This window comes from Saccostrea echinata, unplaced genomic scaffold, assembly GCF_033153115.1.
Source record: "Saccostrea echinata isolate AGI-Se365-2 ecotype Australia unplaced genomic scaffold, CSIRO_AGI_Sech_v1 ptg000056l, whole genome shotgun sequence".
In the NCBI taxonomy this organism is placed as follows: domain Eukaryota; kingdom Metazoa; phylum Mollusca; class Bivalvia; order Ostreida; family Ostreidae; genus Saccostrea; species Saccostrea echinata.
In genome coordinates, this window is record NW_026889805.1 from 5,818,244 (window position 1) to 5,846,160 (window position 27,917).

The window sequence follows — 27,917 nt, forward strand, 5'->3', positions numbered from 1 at the left end:
GTGTGCAACCTGTATCCTTTATGATCTAGCTGAAGTTCACAACATCCCTTTGGATCTATCCCTTTTTCAGTAGTGGGTACTTTGGTACTTCAAAATGCTGTTAAGATTTTGACAGCATTTGAAATTCTAGGCCATACTAATGTCCTGTGAAATCTGTCAGTTCCACAGGGATCTGCTTGTAATAAAGTGTAGAGGACTCAAATACCAATGAAATACATTAATTGCAATACATGTTGAAAGCACAGTATGAACTTGTTCCATAATACATCCATCTTTGTAATCCATCAGGCAATTTCCCTTTATTTTCCAGTGGTAATCAGACATAAACTAAGAACAAAAAGTAAATCAAGAAATAATCTTATTTATTTCATGTGGAAAAAATCTTAATATTATAGTAAATGCAAATGCCACATTCCCTTGCCCACCCATTCACAAATTCATGCTCCCTTCCCAGATATACATAAAATAATCAATCAATAGAGACTATGTCTGACTACATAGGTATCATTAAAACTTCAGTGTAGGGAACACACCTACTTCCAGTAGATGCAGGTCAAGGTTTTCATCCTAATACACTCACACCTTAAAGCATGCTGTCCATGAATTTATCAACAATATTTTCACACATAATCTACAGCAGGATCTGTAATTTTGTTTTCATTTTTTGCAGAAAAATGTTTAAGGTTTAGTGTTTCTCTCTCTCAAACAAAAGATTATCAATAAAATGTAAACATCCTTGTACAAGAGCACTATATGCCATTCCTATTATAATTTTGGAGAGTTCTTGAAAAGTATTTTTCTTGGTAATTTATGGAAATAAAATATCAATATGAGAATTTTGTTTTATTTTTGCTTTTTGGACATCAAAGGGACATTTTACGAACTTACTTTTGCATAAAGACAAACAAAAAGGAAAGAAATAAAGACAAGACTCCAGTGATTCACACTAAACATGGTAATTTGAAATTATAAAATAGAATATCAAATTTTCAAAATATTTAAAAGGAAATAAAGAACATGGCAAAAAGTATATATAGAATAAAAAAAGGCAAAGGCTTTACTAGGATTAAAGATTGTTAGATACTAGGGATTTCCTTTCTTTTAGGTTTTAAGTTTTTTCTTGCAAAAATTGAATACATGTTTGTAGTAAGTTCTCATTAATTAAAATGTACGTATGGACACAGGAGTTCGCATACCTATCAATTTAACCGAAATTTTCAGTAAATGAAAAAATTACGTAATACCTATAATAATAACACAAGGAGTGCAACGCATTCCAGGTCACCGGGGAACCCCTCTCTTAATATCGAGGCTGCCGCGCAATCAATTTTCAATCGAAAATTATAAAACACAAACCATTTTTTTCGGAAGAAACCATTCTTTAAGTCTGTTAACGCATATGATTTGAAATGCCTGTTTAACATCAGTAGCAGTGACATTTCTCAACGACTTCGCCCAAACGTTGGTTGTCCGCGACGCCATTACGTGACGTTATAATGGGTGCGTTGAAAAAAATGCCAGAGATGAATAATAATATGTAAATTTAGATAAATTAAGTCATGTACGATATGAATGTTCTACAAACAAATTCAACAGTTCTCCGTTTTTACATACAGGTGTAAATAATGTGAAGAATACAGCGTACAAAATGATACATAAAAGAAATCAAAACGAATTACATGTACTTCCAGTAGAAAATGATTTGAACGTAACAGGGAAATGTTTTGAGCAGTGTCTTTCTCCTAAAAGATAATTATTATTTCCTTTTGACATTTGAAACATCATTTCAAAAAATGCTTCGGGCACTTTTTGATATTCTTGCATGAAGTGTGCGAGGATCTGTACATGTATGTGTAAAATGGATTATTTAATAATGTAACACTGCATGCATGTGAACAAAATTGTGAGTGATATAGTTCAATAGAAAAATCATATATCCCCCCAATAAATAAAAGTAAAATGGAAGCGCACGTCCAGCGATTGAACAACCCTTGAATATCGACCCCCCCCCCCCCCCGACAACTTGTACGTCAACATAGTAAATAGTATACATACCCATATATAAATAGGCCTACTTATAAAATGGCCTCTTTTTTCTTGTTAAACCAACAGATAAATATTGATCAGAAAAGCTTACTTGAGCCTTCTGCTCAGGTGAGCATGAGCACAGATTATAAGTGTTACGTATTTTTTTTTTTTTAATAAGTATTTAATAGGTTTTTTATTTACTGAAAATTTCGTTACAATTGATGGATACGCCATCTTCCGAGATAGTACTGATTAAATTCTCAAAGTATACGATTGTTGAATAATCTTTTCGTTCTTCCTTTTTTTACTTGTCAAAGATTTCCTCGCCAAAATTGAAGACACATTAACTTGGATTGCACCCCCCCCCCTCTACTTCCTGCTTTCAAGTTTTTTTAACACCTCAAACGTAACCTAATATTAATATATGCTTAATTTTTAACATACTACATTGAATAAATTCAATAAGGGTTGGAAAACATATACCCGTTCAATGTCTAAAAGGTCAAGACAACAAGGAGTACTTTAGTATACTTAAGTTAATAATCAATTATAAAGATTCGCCGGCATTTTTTTTTAGTATTTTATAATAAAAATGAAGATGACGTCATCCCCCCCCCCCAAATTATTCACATATTTTTCCATCAATACATAAAAATTTATATTTATTAACCATAAGTTGTGAATTGACCCCCCCCCCCTTAATCTTTTAAATACCACTGCTAACTTATTATGTAAAATGTTTCATATATTTTATATATATTTCACAATAGACAAAAAAGTACTCGTATTACAAGTTAAAAGCTTTATCTCTGGTATCATATTGTATATGATTGTTCATTTCAGGCATTATATGTTCCTTTTGGGTAAAGCGACGCGCCCGTATTACGTCACGTAATGGCGTCGCGGACAACCAACGTTTGAGTGAAGTCGTTGAGAAATGTCACTGCTACTGTTCTTAAACAAGCATTTCAAATCATATGCATTAACAGACATAAAGAATGGTTCCTTCCGAAAAGAATGGTTTGTGTTTTATAATTTTCGATTGAAAATTGATTGCGCGGCAGCCTCGATATTAAGAGAGGGGTTCCCCGGTGACCTCGAATGCGTTGCACTCCTTGTGTCATTGGTAGACAGACACCTCGGCCCAACGACACCTCGGCCCATCACGCTTGACACCTCGGCCCTGACAGGTTGGCCCAAAATTATTGACACCTCGGCCCATACTAAAGACACCTCGGCCCAAGGAATTTTTTTTTTTTTTTAGAATTATTATCTGTATTCACTATGGTAATATAAATGTATGTATGTTTATAATGACGATATGTATACGATAAACAGGGGCTTATAATTTCAGAATTTTTGAACGAACGACAGCATAGATGTCAGCTGCTGTATTTATTGAGTGGGAGATAGGAGGTCTATTTATTTATTTATTTTGTTGCTTATGAAAATGCAACTTCATTCATTTCATAATGTTTAGAATTCTTTTACTTAAAAATCACTTCGTAGTAGGGGGGTAGTGTACACTTAACTATATATAATAATTATATGTATAAACCAGTGCACAGTAGCATATGTCCTGAGGTATTCTGTCCTGATCAATAAGATGCCTTAATTGATTCTTTTTTTTTTTTTAATTTATAAACTCAACTTAACCTTACACAGATAGAAGTCACGTTAACCTGATAGATCTTTGCGTAATATTAGAGCATAATGGATATATTTCCCTAAACCAACCAAGGAAGATATGTGGTTTGTATCCAACAATTGGATTAATTTAGCCTGCTCGTAATTATAACTCCTCATTGTCACCACCCCATATGACACGCGCTTGAGACTTCAAAGGATGCGCTGCGTCTTCTTGTTTGTTTAACGATTAGCATGCACTATGTGATGGACAATCTTTTTTTTTTTAATCGTCAATTTACTCTCGGAAGATTATTCAATTATTTTCTTTTTTATTTCATGGATATATAATAATATAATCCGTCGCATATAGTCCTTATAATAATAAAATACTTAAGAAAATAACAAATAAATATGTTTAAAATAATACATTTTTGTTTGTGCCGAGGTGTCTTTTACGTGAGCCGAGGTGTCAATGGGCCGAGATGTCGTTGGGCCGAGGTGTCGTTGGGCCGAGGTGTCTGACATTCGTGTCATTATTATAGGTATTACGTATTTTTTTTTATTTACTGAAAATTTCGGTTAAATTGATAGGTACGCGAACTCCTGTGGTATGGATGATATGACTGTTTCTGTCCATGTGGGACCTGACTAGCTGTATACATGTATATAAAGATAAATGTTTACACATGGTCGAGTTCTCAGAAAGCTTGTACACAGATACTGCAGGTCAGTAATTCTCAAGCATCAACATGTGGTTTATCAATTCATAAGCATTCACAACAAAAAAATAAAGGGAAGAATATTTCACCCATATCAAACAACATTCAATAAAAAGAGAATAATTCTCAAACTCACACAAACACAGCTTAGGATACAGAATTATTAAGCACTGAATATTTGTTCATTTGACACTATTTCATAGTATGTATTATGCCACACTTCATGTAGAATGGAATGTGCAGTGTAAGCTTTTAAAGATTTCTTTTCTAAATCATGTTGCGATGGTTTAAATACCTAATGCTGTAGATAATTACTAAATACCCTTCATTGTGGTACTCGAATAATGAATACAGCTCTAGGTTAGGGTTTTTGGATTTCGGAGATTTAGAAAAAATTGTTGACAATGTGTTTAAGAGCAAGTAAGAAAAATCTTAAATACTGTAAGTAATACAGACTGTGAACAAACATATACTGTAAGAAACAGTGAACTCTACAAACACAAACATATGTGGTATCATGTAACACTTATATATACAAGTATACCATAATGTTGTATGTATAATGGACAATTTTCCAGAAAAATGTTTATTTGTATACATTGAACCCTAAAAATAAAAAAAAAATTAATAGAGAAAAACATTAAAATAATTTGGAGGGAAAAGTAGGAGTGTTTCTATCAATACCTCATTCATTTTTACAATAGCCCTGAAATTTAAACTGAACAAATCTCTTAGCGTGAACACAATAATGATTTATATTCTGTTTTTACATATTCTTATTTATGCAGTTACACAGTACACATTCTCAACTGGAAACATACTGAAAATATGTTATTGCAAGTATGGAAAATATGAACTACTAAAGTCATATTTAACAAGTTATTGGCTAACAATTCTGCTTCTTTTGAAAAAAAAAAAAGGGATTTTTTGTGTTATTATGAGCAGGGTAAAAAATTGTAGATAAAAGTGTACACTATACACACACCCCATTATGCTTTGTCAAATGACATTTAAATGCATAAGATATGATCTTTCATATTTCACAAATGTCATGAATGACGCACAAACTGACTTTCTCTGAACCATTATTCACATTTGGACCAAGAACAAATGATGTAACAAAGCTACAACGTATTTCAAAATAAAAAAAAAAGCACTAGTAGACCAAAAGTCTTGGATGAGACTGTAGCTCTACTGGTTTGAACTTGGTACCATCTTAGACAAAACTAGCACTTTGATTTGAAGCATTTATATATATGAATATATTTCTAAGAAGAGATGACTATTACTTATTTAAAACACAAAAAAATGAGCAAAGTGTTGATTTTTTTTTTTAAATTAAGTTGAAATCACATCAGATATTTTTTTCTACTTCAATCACTAATGTTATTTGATTATTGCAATAAACTTGATTAACAGAATAACACATGTAATCTCTTGATAAAGTTTACACCACATTTTATTCTATTAAAACAAGCACTCCATATAGAGCATCATATAGAAACCATTTGTCATGCTGACATATATCACTAAAATAAGAAAGTGGTATTTAGAAATATTTAACTCAATGGAGTCTACATTTACACCAAGTTTGATTAATATCAGTCCAAACTGAGTATAGTAGCATTATAAAAGAATTTCAAACAATTTTCTATCGAGAGTAACCATGAAAACATTCATTATATAAAAAACCAGTATACTGTATATAATTACAGGTATTTATCTGATAAGACAACATGGATACCAAAATTTACTGAAATTGACCAAAAACTGTAGACAAGACATACACTGAAAGAATTCATAGACCTCTGTTGCTTCTACAATCTTGATCGCTTCCCAGATTTTTTAATTTTTAGTTACCATGGTGCTATCGCTTGTCAGAAGAAATTCGAGGGTGGATCTTTAAATGATTTCTCTGTATACCAAGTCTTACTGATATCTGAAAATTTCTATAGAAACATTTTAATGAATTTTATAGATAACAGTATTTTAAGTTACAAAAATTTAATTCTTGGCATCAAAATCAAGCCCAATCTATAGAATTATGTAAGTGTACATCTATTCTGATGCTTTGATGTTTGATTAATCAAAAACCAACATACATTTTGTGTATCTTGATGTAGTCTACTTATGTACCAAGTCTTCAGGACATTGAAAACCATCTTGGAAAATGTTCTACTGACAGACGAATGAATCAGGGACACCTTACTAATACATAAGCTCTTCTTGTCTTTGACTTGTAGAGCTAATGTTACAAATGCAACTTTCAGTCTTATAAATATACGGTCAAAAACAAAGAAAAAAAAATAATTTTCAGAATACTGATTTAACTATATCATAACAGCATTTGGTGTAGTAAATAAGAGACATGTCACTCACTCAACCTCTCATTCTGATTTTTTTCTTCATTTGCTTACCTCAATAGTAAGCACTGCCTCTAACCATGAAAAATACTATCATCTGTTTTGTGTACATTTGCTGAAAACTGAACAAAATGACAAAAAAGGGGGGAGAAGAGAAGATGATGCAGTGATTAATAACACAGCTGTAAAGATGAGGGTCTATAGCTCTATTGACCTGTCCATGTCAGGGTTCACGGAGGACCACTGTTCTATAAATAGTGCTGTCAGGGACAGATGGGAACTCCGTCCTTTATATCACACGACAGACCACTTGTTCACAGTGAGACAGTTACTGAAGCAGTCTGCTATGAGCCATTGGCGAGGATTTGGTCTGGATGGCTATTTGCCGGGATAAGGAAGGAGGGACACAATGGGAAAAGTCTGTGGCACTTTGCCTGGTAGTCCTGAGCAGCGGATTCACAAGATCCAAAATCTCCACGACAAATCGCCTCCAACACCTCAATACAATTCTAAACAAGAATAAGAACATTAACCAATGTGCCACCAATGAAAATCTATTCAGTTCTATGTTTTGGTTTTCTTTTCTTATATTGATGCCAAGACATTTATCAGCGAAAGAATTTTTGTAAAAATTATTAAAAATTATTCTAAAGTAAAAATACTCAACCAATCGGGTGATCCCTGTGTAAGAATCTGAAAGACTTGTGGCTAATTCTAAACTCTTTCTCTGAATTTCTGGTGTGGGATCCAACTCATACATCATCCTCGCACCTGGATAAAGACATGAAAAAAATTATATAACATACTTTTCTTTACGTAAACATTTCTTTTTAAATAACTGCTGTAAGAGGGTCATAACCCATAAATAAATGCATCAATCTTCATAGTTAAATGTCATCTGACAATGGTGTCTTTGATGTCATTTTGAAATAATATGACAGTAAATAATGTTTCAATTCTCACATTTAATGCTTGTAAAAAAAAACTTAATTTGAAATGTCTTTGAGACTAATCACTGAAAATTCTGAAAATCAAATATCTGAACAACTAATCAATCTAGACTAAACACAGTTATCAAACTTAAAATCTTCATGACGCACTATCTAGGACGTGGGTTCTGCAAACAAAACATGTTTACATAAGAAAACATAGCATGCCAAATCATTATGTGTCACCAAATAAAAAATGCTAAGTTTAAAACTTCTTCATCTGAATTATCATTCACATTCTTTTTTCAGTATCCAGAAGCAAGAATAATTACTGATTAAGTACTTTATGAATACTTAAAAGTGTTTAGAACATTATATCCCATCAGCATTTAATGCATACTGTGGCTGTCTAATAATAAATTACAAAGGCCAATACTGAATTGATTATTATTGTCCAGGCATGATGTGTTTAGGGGCATCACCAGGAGAACTTTTGATAAATAAGATTCTTAAACTTAGGGGTAGCCAGTATGTGTCTCGTTTTTTTTTTTCTTTATGAAATTTCTGCTGTACATTGAATACTTTTGTGTTCTCTACAAAAAATGCCATAGCCGAACAATAGATTGGTCTAAATTTAATTCAGAGTTTACTCTGCTCAGTCAACTTATCATGCATGGAAATACATGTACTTGTGACATAGTGAAATGATGAAAACAAACCTGCTAATCTATGCAGAATCGAGTTGTTATTGCGCTCCAGGAACTCACTATTAAGAGTCTTGGCATCTTTGCCATGATAAAGCTTATCCATTTCTTCTTTTAATACTTTCTGAACAGTTTCTGGAATATCTCCCTTTTTGTTTACTGAAAAGAACAAAATAAGCTAACATTGATATGAGCTTGTATGTGATCAAATCTACCATTAAGACCTTAAGACTTTAATCATACATGTATGACCAATCTGTATCTTTGTCCCAACAGATGTTTCAAATAGACCTGTTTCTTATATATAACAAGATTTTTTTTAGGTAAAAGATTTAAAGTTTTAAATTCTCTCTAACAATTACCAAAAGATTTGAGAAACTACATCTAATGTAAGGGAAGATAACAAATATGTTAACTGTAATTTTGATCCTTTCTGTAATTATTTCACCCCTCCTTATCAATGATTTCAAATCAAGAAGAGAAAGTTATCACAAATTGTCTCACTTGTTAAAAGGAAGCGTATCATGCACACATGTATTTGTGGGTGATCTTTATTGATTCGACATCCTCTCTTCAGTGCCTGCAACATCAGCAACTGTTTACCTGTAAATAATTCTCTTTCAGTATAGTAAGCTAATTGCTCATTATAAATTATGACATTTTGATTTACATATTTATTTTACATTTTGATTTACATAAATTCTAACAACCTTGATATAATTAAATGAAGGAAAAATTAACCTTGAACCAATTGGACAGAAAGTGCAAAGAAATATTAAATTTTCATAGACCTTAATGGTCACTTGAGTCATCATGCAAGATTTTTCTAAGCTATATACAATGTAATGGTTTCCTTTTCCATATCTACTACATTATAAAACTGGGGAGCCCTAAACATCTCCAGTTGGTCCAACATGATATCATTTAAACAATGATTGAAACAAACTTGAATGAACACCTTGAGGATATTTTAGTCATTATTTGACAATCTGAAGCTGTGTTTCTGATCCTTTTTTTTAAATACAGAAACTTTCAACACCAGTTTTATCATTTCTGGCTACTGCATTTCTGGTTTCTTGATATTTCTAAATGACTCGATCCCTTTTACTTTTTCTTTGTTATATTCTCTTGAAAAGGGGCATGGCTCTTCTTTATAACTAATTTCAATTCTCATTACACAAAGATGTTTTGTAGCAAACTTGAATCCCTATTACCCCAAGAATGCTTTGAGACAAGTTTATTTCCCTTGGAAAATGCTTAATTTGAAGAAGTCAAAAATATTAAAGATTTAACATTTTTTTGTTTAATCTTACCTTTTCTACTATAAATTTCATATGCAGACACATGTGTTTCTATTCTATTACTGGTAAATGTTTGTAAAGGTTTTAAAAATCGAATTGCTTGTTCCAAAGGATCTTCAGGCTGAAAGAGTAAAAAGACTGTTATAGAAAACACTATTACAATATTGTGAATACATGTAGGTCAAATCTATCTATAAATGCCAATCAACCCTCTTTAGAAACTTTCAGTATTTTTTTTTTTTTTTTTTTTTTTTAAATTTGTGAAACATTTCCATTCAAAACTGTTTGAATGACTTCAAACCTGTATTTTTCTATGTAACATGACACCTATAGTGTATAGAAAAGATGATACAAATGCCTTATGATACAAAACATATCATGATACAATGGTTTAAATACCAATCAATATTCTCTTGAAATAATCTTTTATACTAAAGTTTGTACTTATTCTAAATCAAATGAAGAAGATTGAAGATTATTATACATGTATCGTATACTTTAATTTTATCATCTTTATTTCTGATCAGCTTGTTCTAAAGATCCATATCAAACAGCCTCACCAGTGCTCAAGAATACGACCTATGTACTCTTACAGTATGAGAACAAATATCTCAGGAAATACAAATAATATTACAAATCAAAATAACACACCTTTCTAAGTGTGTTTGTGTCTTTCAACAAAATTCATCCATGATGCAAAAAATTAACATTTTTTTTTTACTACTTTTTTTGAACATTAACATGATTAACATTTGAAAAGCTATGCAGTGCAAGTTAAGAATATCTTTCGTTACATTGCAGGTACAAAGGACAAATTCCAACCTAATTCAAGTCTTTATGAGAGAGTAATTCCATATGCTATGTAGATGGTTGGAGAATATCTACAAACCAACTTTGCAAGCCATCTTCCCATACTGGTTAGCTAAGTGTTATCATGGGGAATGAAACAGACTACCAGTGCTCACTAGCTTGGATGATCATGTTTGATATTTAAACAAAGAATGGTTTCAAATTCAAAAAGGATGTTTGTACATTTTACAAAAAATTCACAACAATCCCAAATCTGCAAAGGCTTGCACCTACATATACATACATCTATCCCACAGAAAGATATTAAAGGAAATTCCCATTCACACCTATTGGTTGGTGAGGAAACAAGTGCTGACTATGATCCAATAAATGTGAATTTCTTATAAATTTGATTTATCATGTTATTCACACTGTCTACACACGGGTGATGGCAAGTGTTAATATCTGGCACAATATCTGTAATTATTTAGATTTAGATTTTATACATGAAAAAGATGGTTGATGAAATGGAATAAAACTGTTCTCACATATTATAATTCATGGGAATAGATTCAGAAATTAATAAACAAGCAAACTAGATATCATCAAGATGGTGCCCATATGAAAGGGCCCTACTTTCAATAAAGGGGATAATGATGAAAGGGACCTGTAAAGGACTGGAATTGGAATGTGGCCTTGACCTTTGGCTTACACTTTACACATGGACACTCTTTAGTAAGGTATTAGGCCAAAAAAAAATTAATCAATAGTTTCTCAGACCCCGCCGCATCAGGTCAAAAACGGCCGCATTGATCAATTTTATTGACATTTTGAAAAGGGAAATAACTCAATTTTCTATTTTTCCAAGTTGAGAAAGAAAATTGAGTTATTTCCCTTTTCATAACAATAATAGATAGAGGTTTTATTAGATAAAAAATATTCTTCTACTCTATACAGTCCTTTATTAATTAACTTTTAAAGAAATGTTTAGGATAACATATTTAAAGTTGAGTACATTATAATTAGTATATTAAGATAACAAAAAAGTGAGAATCAGTTAATATCATCATTTTGTTGATCGATTGACAGATACCTGCTTTTAAATTTTAAAAAAAAACAAACCTGCCTGCCACATTAAATTTTGAAATTTTTGGCCTGAGAAACTATTAATTAATTTTTTATGGCCTTAGCTAGATGTGGCCAAGAAGAGAGAATCTATGCTCTAGACATTCTGCAATGACTTCGACCTTTGATCTAGAAAACTGGCTCAAGGTCACTGCACATCCTTTATGTAAAAACATTTTAAGGGTTAAGTATGATTCCAGTAGGGCAAAAAGCAGAGTAAATATGCTCTAAACAAGGATTTTATAAAGAATTTTTTTAACTTTCACCTTTGATCAAGAAAATTACTTCAAGGTCACTGCACTTCCTCTATCTAAAAGCACCCTAGGCTGACATATGAGCTATATTTGACCAAGAGGAGAAAAATATGCTCATGACAAGAATTTTATACATATATCTGCTTTGACCTTGACCTCAGATCTATAAACTTGGTTCAAGGTCATTGCACATCCTTAATCACAGGCACACTGTGAGAGAAGAATGATTCAGATAGGAACATTGGGAAAGAAAATATGCTGTAAACAAGGATTTTCCACAGAGAATTTTTTTGCCTAGGCAAAAAATGGTTAATGGTGAAGTAAGTGCCAGACTAGGCAAAAGGGAAAGAAAATATGCTCATGACAAGGATTTACAAAGAAATATGCTTTGACCTTGACCTTAGACCTAGAAACTTGATAGATCACTGCATATCATTTACCGAAGAACATTCTATAGGTGAAGTATGAACCAGATAGGGGCAAGTGAAAGTAAAACATGCTTTGACATGGATTTTACACAGAGATCTGTTATGACCTTGACCTCTGACTAGAAACTTTTTTCAAGGTCATTGCAAACTCAATTCATGTACCAACAAGTACCATATGGGTCAAGTATGAGCAAGATTGGATCAATGGGAGAGAAAATAAGTTAAAGTCAAGGATTTTACACAGAAGTGTTTTCTGAATTATAACACTGACCTAGAAACTTGGTTCAATTTCACTGCACAACCTCTACCCATGAGCACTCTATGGGTGAAGCATAAGCAAGATTGGGCTCAGGAGAGAGAAAATATAATACAGACAAATGATATTGGATGGACAGTTGGACGGACAGACTGATTATTTCAGGGCACCTGCAGAGTGGGGCCCTTAATAATTTTTAAGTCCTACAAAGAAAGTAAAAACAAGAAGCTTTTGAGCATAGATGGAAGTAAAATTTCTTAAACACTTAGTGAAGTTGCTTAAAAATGGGTTAATAGGACAAGTTTGATCATATACATGCACATTCAGTGCAACTTCTTCTTTCTGATCTCTCAAGTCTTCACATACCTTGGGTAGTCTACCTTATCTACACATACCATGGCTATTGGTTAGTGTATCTTATCTATACCCTGGCTATGTTATATTATCTAGAAATACCTTGCCTAGTCTCACTAATCTACACATACCCTGGCTAGACTTTTCTATCTGGATACATACCAATAATAATTTTTAAAATTGCCAGGGGAAGAAAGTAGAGCACAAAAACAAAATAGTTCTTCTACTTGCAAGCAGTATAGATAAGATAAGATTTATTGATCCCAATTTGGGGCCCCTCAGGGCATACAAGTAAAGAATTATATACACAAGAAGAAATTCAAAATTGATAGTAACAACATGTCGATATTAAGAGAAAAGAAAAGAAACTAACTAAAGAAGATGATGATGATTATAGCAGATGGGGATTACCAATAATAAATGCTTTAAAAAATATATATATATATACATATATATAATTAGCAAACGTACAAAGATTTGTAACATGTATATTTGTACTAGAGTATTAATAATTTAATATTATTACTCTTTTGCATTTAGACATAATCCACAAAAATTTTTCTTTATTTGTTAAACAATAAAATTTTTTATTATTTTTAGCAATATTCTCAAAAAATTCATGTCTATCATGTTTATATAATGGACATTCAATCAGTGAGTGAATCTCATCTTCCACACAATTCATGTCGCACATTCTACAAATCCTTTCATTTCTTGCAAGGGTGGTTTGCTGTCCTTTTGTGTTTACATTTTTTTCAGCATATATAATCAGTAGGTCTTCTGAACTAAAGATGCTTGATATGTGTATGAAAGAAGAGAAAATTCTACATTCAAAACCATTTTCAGTTTTGTGTTATCATTGAATGGAAAGGAGCTGATTTTTTTTAATTTGTGTATACCCTGCTTTTACTTTCATTTTCAGATGTTTTTGCAAACATTTTGCTGGAACACAAATCTGACATACCACCTTGGTATTTATCCAAAGAGAGCAAATTTGATGAGCCTTCATTTGAAGGGTGTCCTATCCTTCCCCAAAAATTTTTTGGAGGAGCTGTGTGAAAACACACTAACACTGTCACCTATTGGGAATGCATAAGTGGACTTGACCCATCTACACATACCCTGGCCAGTCTATCTGATCTTTACATACCCTGGCTAGTTTGTCTGGCAGCAGTTCCTCCTCCTTGGGACCGTCTAGCTCACCATCAGTCTGTTTTTTGACCCCCTGTTCTTTTTTATCATGTTCAGCTTTCTGTTTCTCTTGTGCTTGCTGTGCCTTCTTGGCCGCTTTCCTCTGTTTATTTCTAAGTTTCTTGAGTTCACTTGGTGTCAAATTTTCTAGAAATTATAAAGAATACATGAGATGACTGAATATGGAAGTGCTGTGAAGTTAAGTCCATACAAGGACTGTCTAGTACATACCTGTATCTTGGTTTTTATCTTGATCACTGTCAGATAATGGATGATCATGAAGGTGTAAATAAATCTGAAAAAAAAATGTCTAATAAATATATTTTTCTTCACATTACTTCTGGTATTCATTTTTTTTTAATATTCTTAAGTGAAAAAGACAAATATAGGTAAATTGATGCTTTAAAGAATCCATTTTCCTCCAACAGCTAAATTACATGCATCTCCGTCACAAATCACATGACATACACAGTGTAGGAGGAAATTTTTTTGCTTATGTATTTATCAACAGTATCCAACAAATACATGGATGTCACTGTCAAAAATTTAGAAGTTACAAAATTCATGAGTGAACACTATGAAGGCAACATGGCTTATCTTCACATGAACATAGAACAGTACCTCAATTGCAGTCATCGCTGCCTCAAAGTAGAAATGATGGTTTCGGAGTTTATCCTCCAGACGCAGAAGACCTATATATGCTCGTAAAGTCATCTTCCTCATGCAATACGTGTGGAAATCAAACTGGTCTTCAATTATTTCTGTAAAATGCTGCAACCAAATATCTTCCATAGAAATTACTATTTAATTGAAGACTACTGATTATATTACAATAAAAGGACTCCAGATAACTACAGGATCTTACAGAAATGTAGAATCCAAGGTCATTTTCTTTGAATATAAATGATTATTTTCAATATATGTATACATGTACCTTTACATAAATGAATTAATTGATTAAACAATTTCCCTCAATTTTGAACAGTAATTCATATATTGTTGCTTGCAGTACATACGCGGTCTACTTCATGGCACTTTTTCAGAGCATCTCCCCACTTGCCCATTCTCTTGTAGGCTTCTGCTGCCTCGGTCTGAAACCACATGCACTGCATCTCATTTAAATTGTCCATGGCAGGCACACCTTCCTGGAGTTAAGAAAACATTCGGAGAGTTACAATCTAAAAGTAACGTAGAGCAGAAATATGCAAGAAAACATCAAATAAATCCACTTTACACTTACTCTTGTAAATTTTGAACACATATCTGCAGCTTCCTGAACTAAGTTGCCTTTCAGCATGTACTTGGCACACTTGGAATTGATGTATCTATCTGCTGTATCTAAGGACTGTGCTTCATCCATGAGTCGCACAGCCTCTTCAATATCACCCGCATGCTGTAGAGAACATACTCATTACAATTCACTTACATACATTACATATACAATATATAAATATTAAACAACTTTGATCTGAGATATGCAATTCTCTGCAAAGTTTGTTGTCTGTTTAAAGTTTCCCAAAAATTCCTCTCTATAGAATATAAAGTAAATATGACAACTCCTACACAGTTTTGAAGGCTTTTACCAGGACCAAACACTGCTATCCAGAGTGCTGACGGTTTTACCTTATAGATCTTGGCTTTAAGAACATACAGCTCTATCAGTAATGGTGTATGGTCCAGCGCCAGATTGACATATTCCAGCGCTTTCAGGGTTTCCTGTTTGTAGTCGTAATGTGAGGCTAGAAAGAAGTACACCCACAGTATTGTGGTAGGTGGTTCTTGTTCAGTGCTCTCTGTAAAATAAAGAAAATGTATAAGGACAAAAAAACAGTTTCTTCACCTGTACCTACAAATCAAATATGTATCTCTTTCCTTTTTTCTTTTTTTTACCTGAATTATCAAATTTCCCATATTGTTTCAAACAGTTCAAATATCCTAAAACTAGGTCCTCTATAATCTCCATCTGCAAAAGAAACAGATCTAGAAAAATCTTGGCAGAAAAATTATAATCACTAAGTAAAAGCTTTGTAATTACATAGCTTATACAGAGAAAATTATTATCAGCAAAAGCTTTGTAATTTCATAGCTTTATATACATATAAAAAATTATTATCACTTATTTAGAGATTTGTAATTACATAGCTTATACAAACCCTTGACAACAGTAACTATTTAAATTCTTCTTTTATACTTTTTTCTGTTATTAATCAAGGATCTGGGGTATATATACAAGTAGATGAGCAGGGTGATGCTAATACAGCATCTTAGGATGATGGAATTATATAAGTACAGAATCAGGACTTTTCTTCCTTTACTTAGACATGGTTACTGTATATGCTTCACGAAGCAGTTGAACAATTATGCTTAATTGTCTTTTTTCTACAACTGGAGGCCATAAAGTTAAAAGTTATCAGTAATTGTGAAGGAAGCCTGGACTTAATTTGATTTGTATACTTTAACTCAATACAAAGAAAACATTTGGACAGTAATATACTTCAACATAACGTTCATGCTATGATTTGTTGTGAAGATACCTGGCAGTTGCATTTGGCACTATAACATGATACATGAATTTATTTAGCAGGAAAAAATGTTCCTCACAAAAATGATGGTAAAGAATTTGATAAAAGCACTAATTTGAGATGTATATACTTGGGGAAAAAATCACATTCATTCATTAACCATTTATATCTAATGGAAAGAATACAATCTAGTTTTTAGAACTAAAAATAAATTACACAATTTCATACTCTATTACTCACCTTCTTTGAGTCTTTGTACAATTTCTTTATGGTGACAAAAAGTGGTGGGACACCCTTGTGGAGGGCTCGTCTCAGATATGTATCAGCCAAACACCTGAATGTGCTACCTGATGAAACAATACGGCATAGATTAAACTCAAACTGTTTCTTTACAGTAATATTTATAATTAAAAAAATTTCCACATGTAAAAGTGTATATTAACACTAACCTTCGGCAAAATTCAATGGCAGTCTCCTAGGTGCTGAAGCTCTGGGGTACAATTGTTCTACATCAGTGTACAATTTAAGACGGTCCTCAGCAGAATCTGGATTTAAAATGAAATACTGGTGTGTTTTTACAAAGTCTATGTAAAGCTACATGTATATACACAATGTACATATTTTTTCACTGAAATTCATAAGTCTCTAGCAGCAAAAGGAATCTCTCTTTATATTCAATTTAAATAAATACATGTATATCCTGTACCATGTTTAGTTCTAGTTTTTAAATGTATTGCCCCCCTCATCAAACAAAATAATGCACTAATGCAATACAGCTGCATTCAACTAAAACTGACTATTTTCATTTCTTTGGTCTTCATACATACATGAATATGTTTCATTTCCATCATATACAAAACCAACAAATGTGAACTCTGCATCTCACTGAAGATGCTGATGCTTAAGTTACAGGATGTTTGAAGTTGTTTTCTTTTAGAGCACAATTTAAGAAAATCCTGGTTCTTCTTTAAGATGGCTTACCTGGTTTTACAGCTTTCTCTAGACCTTCATAATACGCCCAGTTTTCAGGATTTCGGTTGATCAGACTCCTGTACATATCAGCTGCTGTACTATACTTCTCCTTCTGTAGCAGTAACTCAGCTGTTACAAATAAACATCATACAATAAACAGCAGAACATAATCAATAGGATTACGAACTGTCCCATTTAATATCCATATTTGAATACAGTACATGCTTTAGATTAAATTTCATGCATATATATTGTATTTGTTAATCAACTGCTAATTAAGTGCTAAAACAGGAGAATTGTTCATTTTGAAATTAACAGAATTTTGCAATCGACAGATTAAAAGTTTTGTAGAGGTTATCCAATGCAATGCTTGTGCATGTCAATTCTAATATCTACCTGATACATGACATTGGTTTACACTGGCATGTAAGACAATACCTTTGGTTTCCTCCACTCCTAATCTGTCTACAATTTGTTTGTCATATCTTTGTAAATGGTTCAAGGCTTCATCAATCATTCCTGCCTCTCTCATAATTAAGTTCTGATACATCAACAATTCATTGTGCTCATAGTCCAAACTCTTTGGCTAGAAAAGAAAGCAAAATCAATAACATTCTGATTAAATCCTCAAATACAAAAAAAAACCAGTCCACTGAGGGATGGTTCATGTTGCTTGATAATTAATAAGCAGATTTGCGAAATGAGGTTTTTTACACTGCCCATATAACAGTCTAAGTTTAAATCTTCTTCAGACTAACCAATTGTTAAAATATGATCATCCCAACCCCAACAGTTTTAAAGGTTAGTTCACAGAAACCGAAGTGGGATTGACAGACATGGGTTACGCAAAAACACACCCGTTTTCCCAATTCTAATACAATTAGAAAAACTTACAATCTGAGTCTTTCGAAATTCCTCTAGTACATTCAGAGCCATGTCATAATCTTCTAACAGATGATAAGACATTGCATAACCGATCCAGGAGGCTCTTTGTCCTGGACGTAGTACCAATAGCTGGTACCGAGTCTCCTGAAATATAACAAAACAATCGTACAAATCTAGAGTAAGAACAAATGTCCTCTCATACTATGTAAACATATGTGTTTAGAAATAGCAATGAAAACCTTAAAATAAACTAGACCAGTCGGACTTGAACCTGAAAATTTTACTAGACCTGATCTTAATTTCACTAGACCGACCTAATATCCATCGTTCATTGAATTCTTTAATATTACAAGAATATTAACATGGGGGAAAAAAAATCCCACAGTCGAATAAAATCAATGTAAGCAAATCGATGCTCTTCCTAAGTTGGTTTTGGTGCAAAGAAAATTATATCATCAAATAAGAAATTATCAGAATGGGAAATGTATATCACTGTATTTCAACTCCATTTAGTTCTAGACCTACTGGTTAAAGGATGATGTGACATACGGCCCCCGATAAATTGACAAAAAATTCGATGTCCAAATTTTACTCTAATTTTTGCATGCAACTAATCACTGATATGTGTACCCTTATGGAAAACTACTTTTAACAAAAATAGAAGCGTAATTTGGAAGATATAGATCTTTCATTTGGGTAGGGGTACCATGTTTACATCCGATTCCCATTGAATTTTGGCCCCGCCCCACTCTTTGAAGCCCTTAAAATATACGAGCGCAAGTAGGTACATTTTTCTCCTTTGGCTGGTCACTGTATTTTATTGAAATCTACCTATATGTGAAAGGAGAAAAATGTACCTAACTGCGCTCACATGTTGTTTTTTAAAAAATGGTAAAATCTAGCTGTCCTTTCCTATTATGAACAGATCAACGAAACTATTTTTTTTTTGACGAAAGAATATATTCATATGCTAATCGAGGCACTGGCCATACTTTCTAACTGACCAATCAGCTACATGAGATGCATTACTAGCTAGTGAGTACCACAAAAATACTAAGAAAATTTTATGCTTGGAAGAAAGGCTTTTTTTACCTACTTTCCAATAAACAATTTTTTATGCATTTGAGTCACAGATTAAGGACGGATCTACCATTTCCAAGCTCACAATTACAAACAATTGATTTATAAATATACATAAAGTTTTGTATAGCGTTTGGTGGGCAATTCGCTGGGTCTACACGTATTCCCGAGTATCAGTGAATACAAGTTTCATGTGCATTTCTTGACCCAGAACGGTAAACGCTGAGGTCCCATGCGTATTATTATGTATAAACAGCCTTGGCTGCCCATTAAAAGTTTGAAATGTGGTAGAGATAATGTGTAAATTGACCTAAACCATGTGTCTATGATAAAATGTAAACGTAGTAAACGACAGCATGTTTGTCGTTCTGTCATCGGATTGGACAATTGTTCTCGGTAAGCGACTATGTGCGAAATAATAACAATAGCCATATAAGGTAAATTTCTCGGACATGCATATCCGTCTATTGTACTAAGACCCGCCTATTCTCTTTTCATAAAAGAACATATTGTAACAAACCTTGCCGAATGTTGCTGTCATCAGCTGGTCATAGGGTCTAAAAAATCATAGATAATGCAGTAATCCTTATAATTAAAATGTGTCGGAACTATTGAAACTATTCAAAAGGCGTCGTATTTATTCACTCATGTTTGTAAACTATCATAATCGTTGTAGATTAAATATGATTCGTCGTAGAAAAAGGGGCCCCAGATAGCAGTTATGTCACATCATCCTTTAAACACATACTGTGCAACAGTTGTTGTAAGTACAATGACCTAGCAGCAAGGTTAAATTTTGGTAGAGTTGGCATTTATGAGAAAATGAAAGGGCTGCACTATTAACGAAATATTGACAAGTATACTAATAACAATGTATTTAATGTCTCACAATCAGTAAACTATTATAGTACAATAAAACAAGTTGAGTTTTCATGGCTATCTTACTTTTCATTGGGATTGAAAAATGAAAGTGAAACCTGATCTACCAAATCAGTAAGCAAGAAAATCGAAAACTTTTGTTGTAATTTTTGCTTAATTTGAACTTCGATAAAAATATTTTACATGGCCAGTCAATCTACCTTGAAACAAACTAGACTGGACCAAACTTTTATTAGTCTGAGTCGGTTGGACTTGCCTTAATGTTGAGCCCTGAGATATAATAAACTCAACATCAGGACTGTTCTAGAAATTTGTCTCTATCAGATAAATCACTATGACAGGTGTGGATATACAGGTAAGTCCTCCCTACATTGGACAGCAGAATCCACTGTGTGCATCATATACAAATCCTTTGATTCTTAAGTCCCCCGCCCCCACATAATTAAAAGAAACCACTTTCTCCTCTACCTACCCTGTAGCCCTCCAGGTCTCTCATTTGTATTTGTAGCAAAGAAAGATCTCTCAAAATCTGTAGATTATCCTGAAAAAAAAAATTATAAGGCTTACACACTCACATTATATCTGAAAAAATACTAAATAAGATCATCTATATAATTAAAAACAAGATGTGTTTGTGAAACACTGATGCCCCTGTATGGCAGCTTATGGCGAAGGTGAAAGTTTCTCAAATACAAGTCAAAATCCAGGCCAAAAGATAAAATTAAAAACTAGACGTGTTTGTGAAACACTGATGCCCCCGTATGGCAGCTTATGGCGAAGGTGAAAGTTTCTCAAATGCAAGTCAAAATCCGGGCCAAAAGATAAAATAAGTTGGTACCCAAAGAAAGGTATTGTCTCGAGGAATATACCTGTGAAATTTGAAAGACCTAGCTGCAACTGTTCAAAAGTTATGGCGAAGGTTAAAGTTTTCTAAAAATAAGTAAAACGTCAAGGTCAAGGACAAAGTTGTTGGTATCCAAAAGAAGGTCTTGCCACAAGGATTACATATGTGAAGTATGAAAGTCCTAGCACCAACCATTCAAAAGTTATGGCCAAGGTTAAAGTTTATGAAAGTAGGTCAAACTCCTATGTCAAGGTCAAAGGATCAAAATGTTGGTATCCAAAAGAAGGTCTTGTCACAAGGATTACATATGTGAAGAATGAAAGCCCTAGCACCAACCATTCAAAAGTTATGGCCAAGGTTAAAGTTTTTCAAAAGTAGGTCAAACTCCTGGGTCAAGGTCAAAGAAGTTGATATCCAGAGGAAGGTCTTGTCACATGGAATACACATGTGAAGTTTGAAACCCCAAGCACCAATTATTCAAAAGTTATGGCCAAGGTTAAAGTCTCATAAAATTTTGCAAAAGTGGGTCAAACTCCAAGGTCAAGGTAAAAAGGTCAAATATGATGGTACCCAAAGAAAGGTCTTGTCACAAGAAATACACATAGGAAATATGAAAGTCATAGCTCCAACCAATCAAAAGTTACGGGCAAGGTTAAAGTTGACAACAGACAGACAAACAGACAGACAGGACAAAAACAATATACCCCAGGGATCTTTCGATCCGGGGGCATAATAATATTTATTTATGTCCCCAGGACTGAAGATCAGTAAAATACTGTTTTTAGCCTGTCTGTCTCCTTGAATGTATGCAACGTCAACCTTAGTCATTACTTTTGAAATTTAAATAGACTTCATATTTTGGACAGAAAGTATTTTTCACAGAGGATGTCACAACATTGGACCTGGGTCATTTGAATAATGTCAGAACGATTGGAAGTGAACTCTTTTATCTTGCAAAAGTTAAAAAGAAGCAGAATTATATCAAGCCCATAACTTTGTAATGATTATACATTACAAGGTAGCTTATAATAAGACAGTACATCATGAAACTGACCCAAAGTCACTTAGACAAAGTCAAGGTCATATGGATTGAAAGTTACAATTCATCTCAGGTCCTGAATTTTTGTCGAAAGAATTCTGTCCATATTACAAATAAGCCATGCTTCATGTTTACAAACACACTGTGTTCCATATAAGGTTTATAAATTGTTTCAAGGTTTTTGTCAGATTAATTTTTCATCAAGATATTTTCTGATTTAAAAAACCCTTTTATTACACAAAACAAGAGGCCCATAGGCCACAACGCTCACCTGAGTCAATATGGCCCTGTTGTTCTTCGTCAGCAGATTTCTTCTCCTACATATTCATATGTAAAGCTTTGATCACCTGTCATGATTTGAACAAACTTGAATCTACACTACCTGAGGATGATTCCATATCAATATGACTTATCACGGCTTTGTTGTTCTTGAGAAAAAGATTTTTAAAAAAATTTTTTCTATATATTCCTATGTAAAACTTTGATCCCCCATTGTGGCTAGGGGTGAAACGATACACCTCCTTCTCGGTTCGATACGTATTGTATAATTTTGTCTCGGTTCGGTTATTTTCGATACGATACATTTTGATAGAAGGAAACAAATTCTACGTTGTTTTATGCTTTCTTTTTCTAAATCTAGTCACATATTTTACGAATTTTATTTGCAAATTGACTAGAAGAAATTGATTAAAATTATTTGACTGTCAAAAATTATTTTACAAGCTATCAGTCATCAAAAATTTACGTTTTCTATACTTATTTATACTGAGTAACGTGTTATACCTTATGCCAAACCCGACTGAATAACGATCCCGACCGAAAAATGAACCGAACCGAAAATTAGAGATTTTGCACCGTGTATCAAACCGAGAAAAAATACCGCGGTGCATCGATACCGCGGTGAACCGTTTCACTCCTAATTGTGGCCCCACCCTACCACCAGGGATCATGGTTTGAACAAACTAGAATCTACACTACCTGAGGATGATTCTAATCAATATGATTAATCGTGGCTTTCTTGTTCTTGAGAAGAAGATTTTTAAAGATTTTTCCTATATATTCCTATGTAAAACTTTGATCCCCCATTGTGGCCCCATCCTACACCCGGGGGTCATGATTTGAAGAAACTTGAATCTACACTATGTAATGAAGGTTTCACATAAGTTTCAACTTTTCTGGCCCAATGGTTCTTGAGAAGAAGATTTTTAAAAGATAACACCAAATTTTCACCAATTCTTAATTATCTCCCCTTGAAAGGGGATGTGGCCCTTCATTTGGACAAATTTGAACCCCTTTCACCCAAGGATGCTTTGTGGCAAGTTTGGTTGAAATTGGCCCAGTGGTTCTGGAGAAAAAGTTGAAAATGTGAAAAGTTTACAGATGGACAGACAGACAGACTGAGACTACAGACAAATGTGATCAAAAAAGCTCACTTGAACTTTCAGCTCAGGTGAGCTAAAAATCAATCCTTACTTTGTCCCATCTCAAAGCATTACGATATGCCTTAATTGCCTCATCGTATTTCCTGTCTGATCGCTGCAGTAATCCATAAACATGCCAACCTAATTAGCGTCAAGGCCAATTTTCAATACTTTCCAACTTATTAATAAGAAATACAACACTTGATATTATAACAATTACTAATTACAGAATTAAATTAAAAACAACATTTTACATGTTTTTCCCATAAGAGGAAAACAGAGCTTTTCTGTTTACATGTAAATCTTAACATGAGACTTAAAAGGGCACATGCTAACAAAAACATTGGCCAATTTTCAATGCTTTTCAACTTATTAATAAGTAATAAAACACTTGATATTATATTAATTATTACTTACAAAAATCAAAGACAAAATGTTTCATGTTATTTCCCACAAGAGGAAAACATTATTTCCCTTAAGAGGAAAACAAGGTTTTCCTGTTTACATGTAAATCTTAACATGAGACTTAAAAAGGCACATGCGAACAAAAACATTGGCCAATTTTCAATGCTTTTCATCTTATTAATAAGTAATAAAACACTTGATATTCAGGGATTGACGTTAACGGTTGTCCGATTGCCCGGGACAAGTAAATTCTCAGTTCGGGCAAGTGAAACTGTCGAAGTACTTGCCCTATCGGGCAAGTGATTTTTTTTTTCATACAAATGTATATATCATTTAGTTTTCATTAATTTGTAAATAGAAAATACATTGAACATTTGATTTCCGCCAGGTACCTGACTGACATCATTCGGAATTCCTTGATAGCGTTTCTAGATTATACCGTTCATTTAAAAATCGGGTTCAGTTTTCTGTTTTCTTTCGTGGTAAAATACGCTAGAACCTCCAACAACTTTGTTACCTACTTCGTACTTATTTAGATTATTTATTCACTTACAAATAAGTAACATATGATATATCCTGATCAAATATACGTTTCGTGGCAACTATCTTCTTTTAGCGTTGCTTCACAGATATCTCTGAAAATTACAATTCACAAAAAGATCCTACCGAAAATAATTTTTAAGAATGTGATTTTTATTAAAAGGAAACGGAGGATTATTGCTGCATGGCAGTGTGTGTTAAGAGGTTAAATTGACAAGGACAGTGGTATACATTTAATTACAAACGCATATTATAAGTGTTTTTTGATCACATTTTTTTCTTAGCATAATTTTCTTCTTTCCTAATTTTGGGCAACCAAGTTTTGCATTTGGACAAGTCAAAGTTTGAGATCACTTGCCCGAAAGGCAGGTGAATATGAAAGTTAATGTCTATCCCTGATATTATATTAATAATTACTTACAAAAATCAAAAACAAAATGTTTCATGTTATTTCCCACAAGAGGAAAACATTATTTCCCTTAAGAGGAAAACAAGGCTTTCCTGTTCACATGTAAATCTTAACATGAGACTTAAAAAGGTACATGCTAACAAAAAACATTGTTAATATTAGAAGTAAATTGTAATGTATACTATACTGACAATTGAAGATGGTATTGGTACTGTTTTGTTTACATGCAAATTTTTTCTTAAATGCAATAGTAATTCTTACAATCAATGCTTAAAAATAGCATTGTATGCAATTTGGCAATTATAAGAAACAACTTTACAAAGTCTTTGTCTGGTCTGAATTCCAAAATCTTTTGACAACATACTATTTCCCTCTTCATAAAGGATACAAACATGACTTTTGAGGTCATTTCGCAGTCCTCTTCTTACATGCTCATAGGCTTCTTCCTTCTTACCCAGGCAATTCAAGGTCAAACCCTTCATAGCCAATGTTTCTATAAACAGATCAAATAATGACAAATATCCAGTCAAAATCTTTCCTGATATTGAGAATTTTCTCTTTTCATAAGTTACACTTTTCAAGGAATCCATGTAATAGATCATGCAATTCTAATTCAATCATCATAATCATACTTTTGAGAAATTGTGAAAGTTTACCTCCATGTTCTGCAAATTTTGAATTTGTTAAAATTTGCTTTGCAAATTTCAACCCATTTTTATACTGCTTCTGCTCATAACATTTCTGAAAGGAAAAATGAAAGTATAGTTTGGCAAGGTATGTGAGGCAAGCAAGCTTTTGGAAGAGCTACACATGAATTAAAGTTAAATGTTGAAGTACTTTAACATTTCTCATATATACCAAAACCAGGAAATTTTTGCAATTCAATTTTTTTTTTGGAAATTTGGTCATTAAGTCCCCAAGTGTAATGATAACATTTCAATTTTTTGCAACAGAATCAATCAACTATAATGAAGGTACAGATTTAAATGTTCTTTTTTTTTTTTGTTAATGATGTTGGATGCACAAAAGACTTAAAGAATGATAATAACAAAAAACACCCAATATATGTTAGATAAATCAAGGTCAATGGCTAAATCTATATCAGACCTGTTGGCAATACATGTATGAAATTTCAAGTTGAAAAAAATTTTGATGACAAAAAAAAAACTATAGCAAGTGCAACAAGCCTATAAAGTTAGCAAGTTCCAAAGACATTAATGTACAGAGGAAAATCTGAACTAGAATATGCACAGTGAATTTATACTTCATATGCCTGACTGGGGAAAAAAAATGTTCTAGTTCTCAGAATTTCAACAAAAATAAAAATTTTACCACAGAGTGTGGTTCTTGGCACATATGATTATGATGGAAAAAACATTATTCATTTAAAATTTGGTTTCTAAACAACAGTCAATTACTTTGAAGCTGTGTTACAAATATACACTGCATTTATGATTATCCCTATCCTATAAAAAACTAAACAACTAACTATTAACATCAATCTGAAAAACTACAGAGCTTACAGGTCCAGTACAATCTCTTGATTTAGCTATATAGCTTGAAATAGCTATATAGCTTGAAATAGCTATATAGCTTGAAATAGCTATATAGCTTTATTAAGCTATTCAAAATAGCTTGATTTAGCTATTTATATGCAGTTTTTCACAAAAAAGTTTTTTGTAAGAAATAGACAGAAAGTCGCAAGTATTTGATTATTCATATAATAATATATACTATGGGCTATCAAAACAACAACCAAAATTAAAGATAGTTCTAACATTGCAGCTTTTGAATACTTTTAAGCACAAGATGAATTTCCATTGTTTGAGTAGCTGTATAGTACCTTGTGTGCATTGAGGCATGGATAAGTATGATTGCTTCTCATTGTACTGAATCATTACCAATCAATTATCTTGACCATAATTGACCTCCTTCATATTTTCATGGAAGAAGTAACTGTATCAGTTGCTTAATACAGCCCCAAAACTTTTAGAGCTTTGAGTACAAAGTCTCTCCAGTAGATGCAATTTGATGAATGGTTTTAATATTCATTACTTTCAAAAGAGTTCAAGATTGAATATTATCACTGCACCAAGGTGAGACTTTTTGTACATGCTGAGAAAATAACACATTTATTTTAAGAAAAAAGTGTGATAAAATAGCTAAATCAAACTATTCTGAATAGCTTAATAAAGTTATATAGCTAAATCAAGCTATATAGCTAAATCGTGCTATATAGCTAAATCAAGAGATTGTACTGGACCTGAGTAAGGACCTTAATTAAAATAAGAAATAAAAACAATATTTTATTTAATTCCATTGGTCACACTGTCAAACATTATACTCTGCTACTATGCTGTTTAGAAACCCCTAAAACCATCATGCAACAATATAACGGATGTTGTGAGTCTCATTCGTTTTCATTCATGATTTTGGTCGCCCAGCCCACAAATTCAACACAATTTTTTACTCATTTAAGTGTACATACCAAGATTCTTTTGAAAAGAGCATTTTCTTTAGGTGGAAGGGGGTTGCTTGTTGGCATTTTAGTGATGTTTTGGGGTATCAATTATTGCCGAAGGCAACAATTCCCATGGAATCAACAAATCAAACCACGAGGTGGAAAATTTCAATATGGAGGACGCAAGTCTCGTTATGTTCTCGCACTAAAATTACTCTTGGCAGAGGATAACAATTAACCCCTCAAAAATAACTGCGAGAATATTCCTGTACATAATTCAAATAAGATATCGATTTTCAAAAAAATAAATTATCTTTTTTGTTGATCACCCGAAAATCAGTAAAGCGTTTTATGCAATGAAATCTTAATACTCTTTTCAAGCTCTTTAAA

General features: G+C 32.9%; 1 protein-coding gene across 1 annotated transcript; it reads right to left on the minus strand.

Moving 5' to 3' along the window:
• Positions 1-5,707: 5,707 nt before the first annotated feature.
• On the minus strand, positions 5,708-27,726 carry LOC133173633 (N-alpha-acetyltransferase 15, NatA auxiliary subunit-like). The gene is made up of 22 exons (XM_061308613.1): positions 27,555-27,726; positions 25,723-25,807; positions 25,455-25,559; positions 23,765-23,853; positions 20,881-20,949; positions 18,459-18,593; positions 18,003-18,150; positions 17,574-17,693; positions 17,042-17,137; positions 16,833-16,939; positions 15,961-16,033; positions 15,694-15,863; positions 15,311-15,463; positions 15,087-15,215; positions 14,692-14,841; positions 14,302-14,365; positions 14,030-14,217; positions 9,686-9,794; positions 8,877-8,975; positions 8,388-8,531; positions 7,407-7,510; positions 5,708-7,248 (listed from the first exon to the last, which is right to left on the minus strand). Exons 1-22 carry the CDS (start codon positions 27,609-27,611, stop codon positions 7,084-7,086), a joined length of 2,559 nt encoding a protein of 852 aa, XP_061164597.1. The 5' UTR covers positions 27,612-27,726; the 3' UTR covers positions 5,708-7,083.
• Positions 27,727-27,917: the final 191 nt, after the last annotated feature.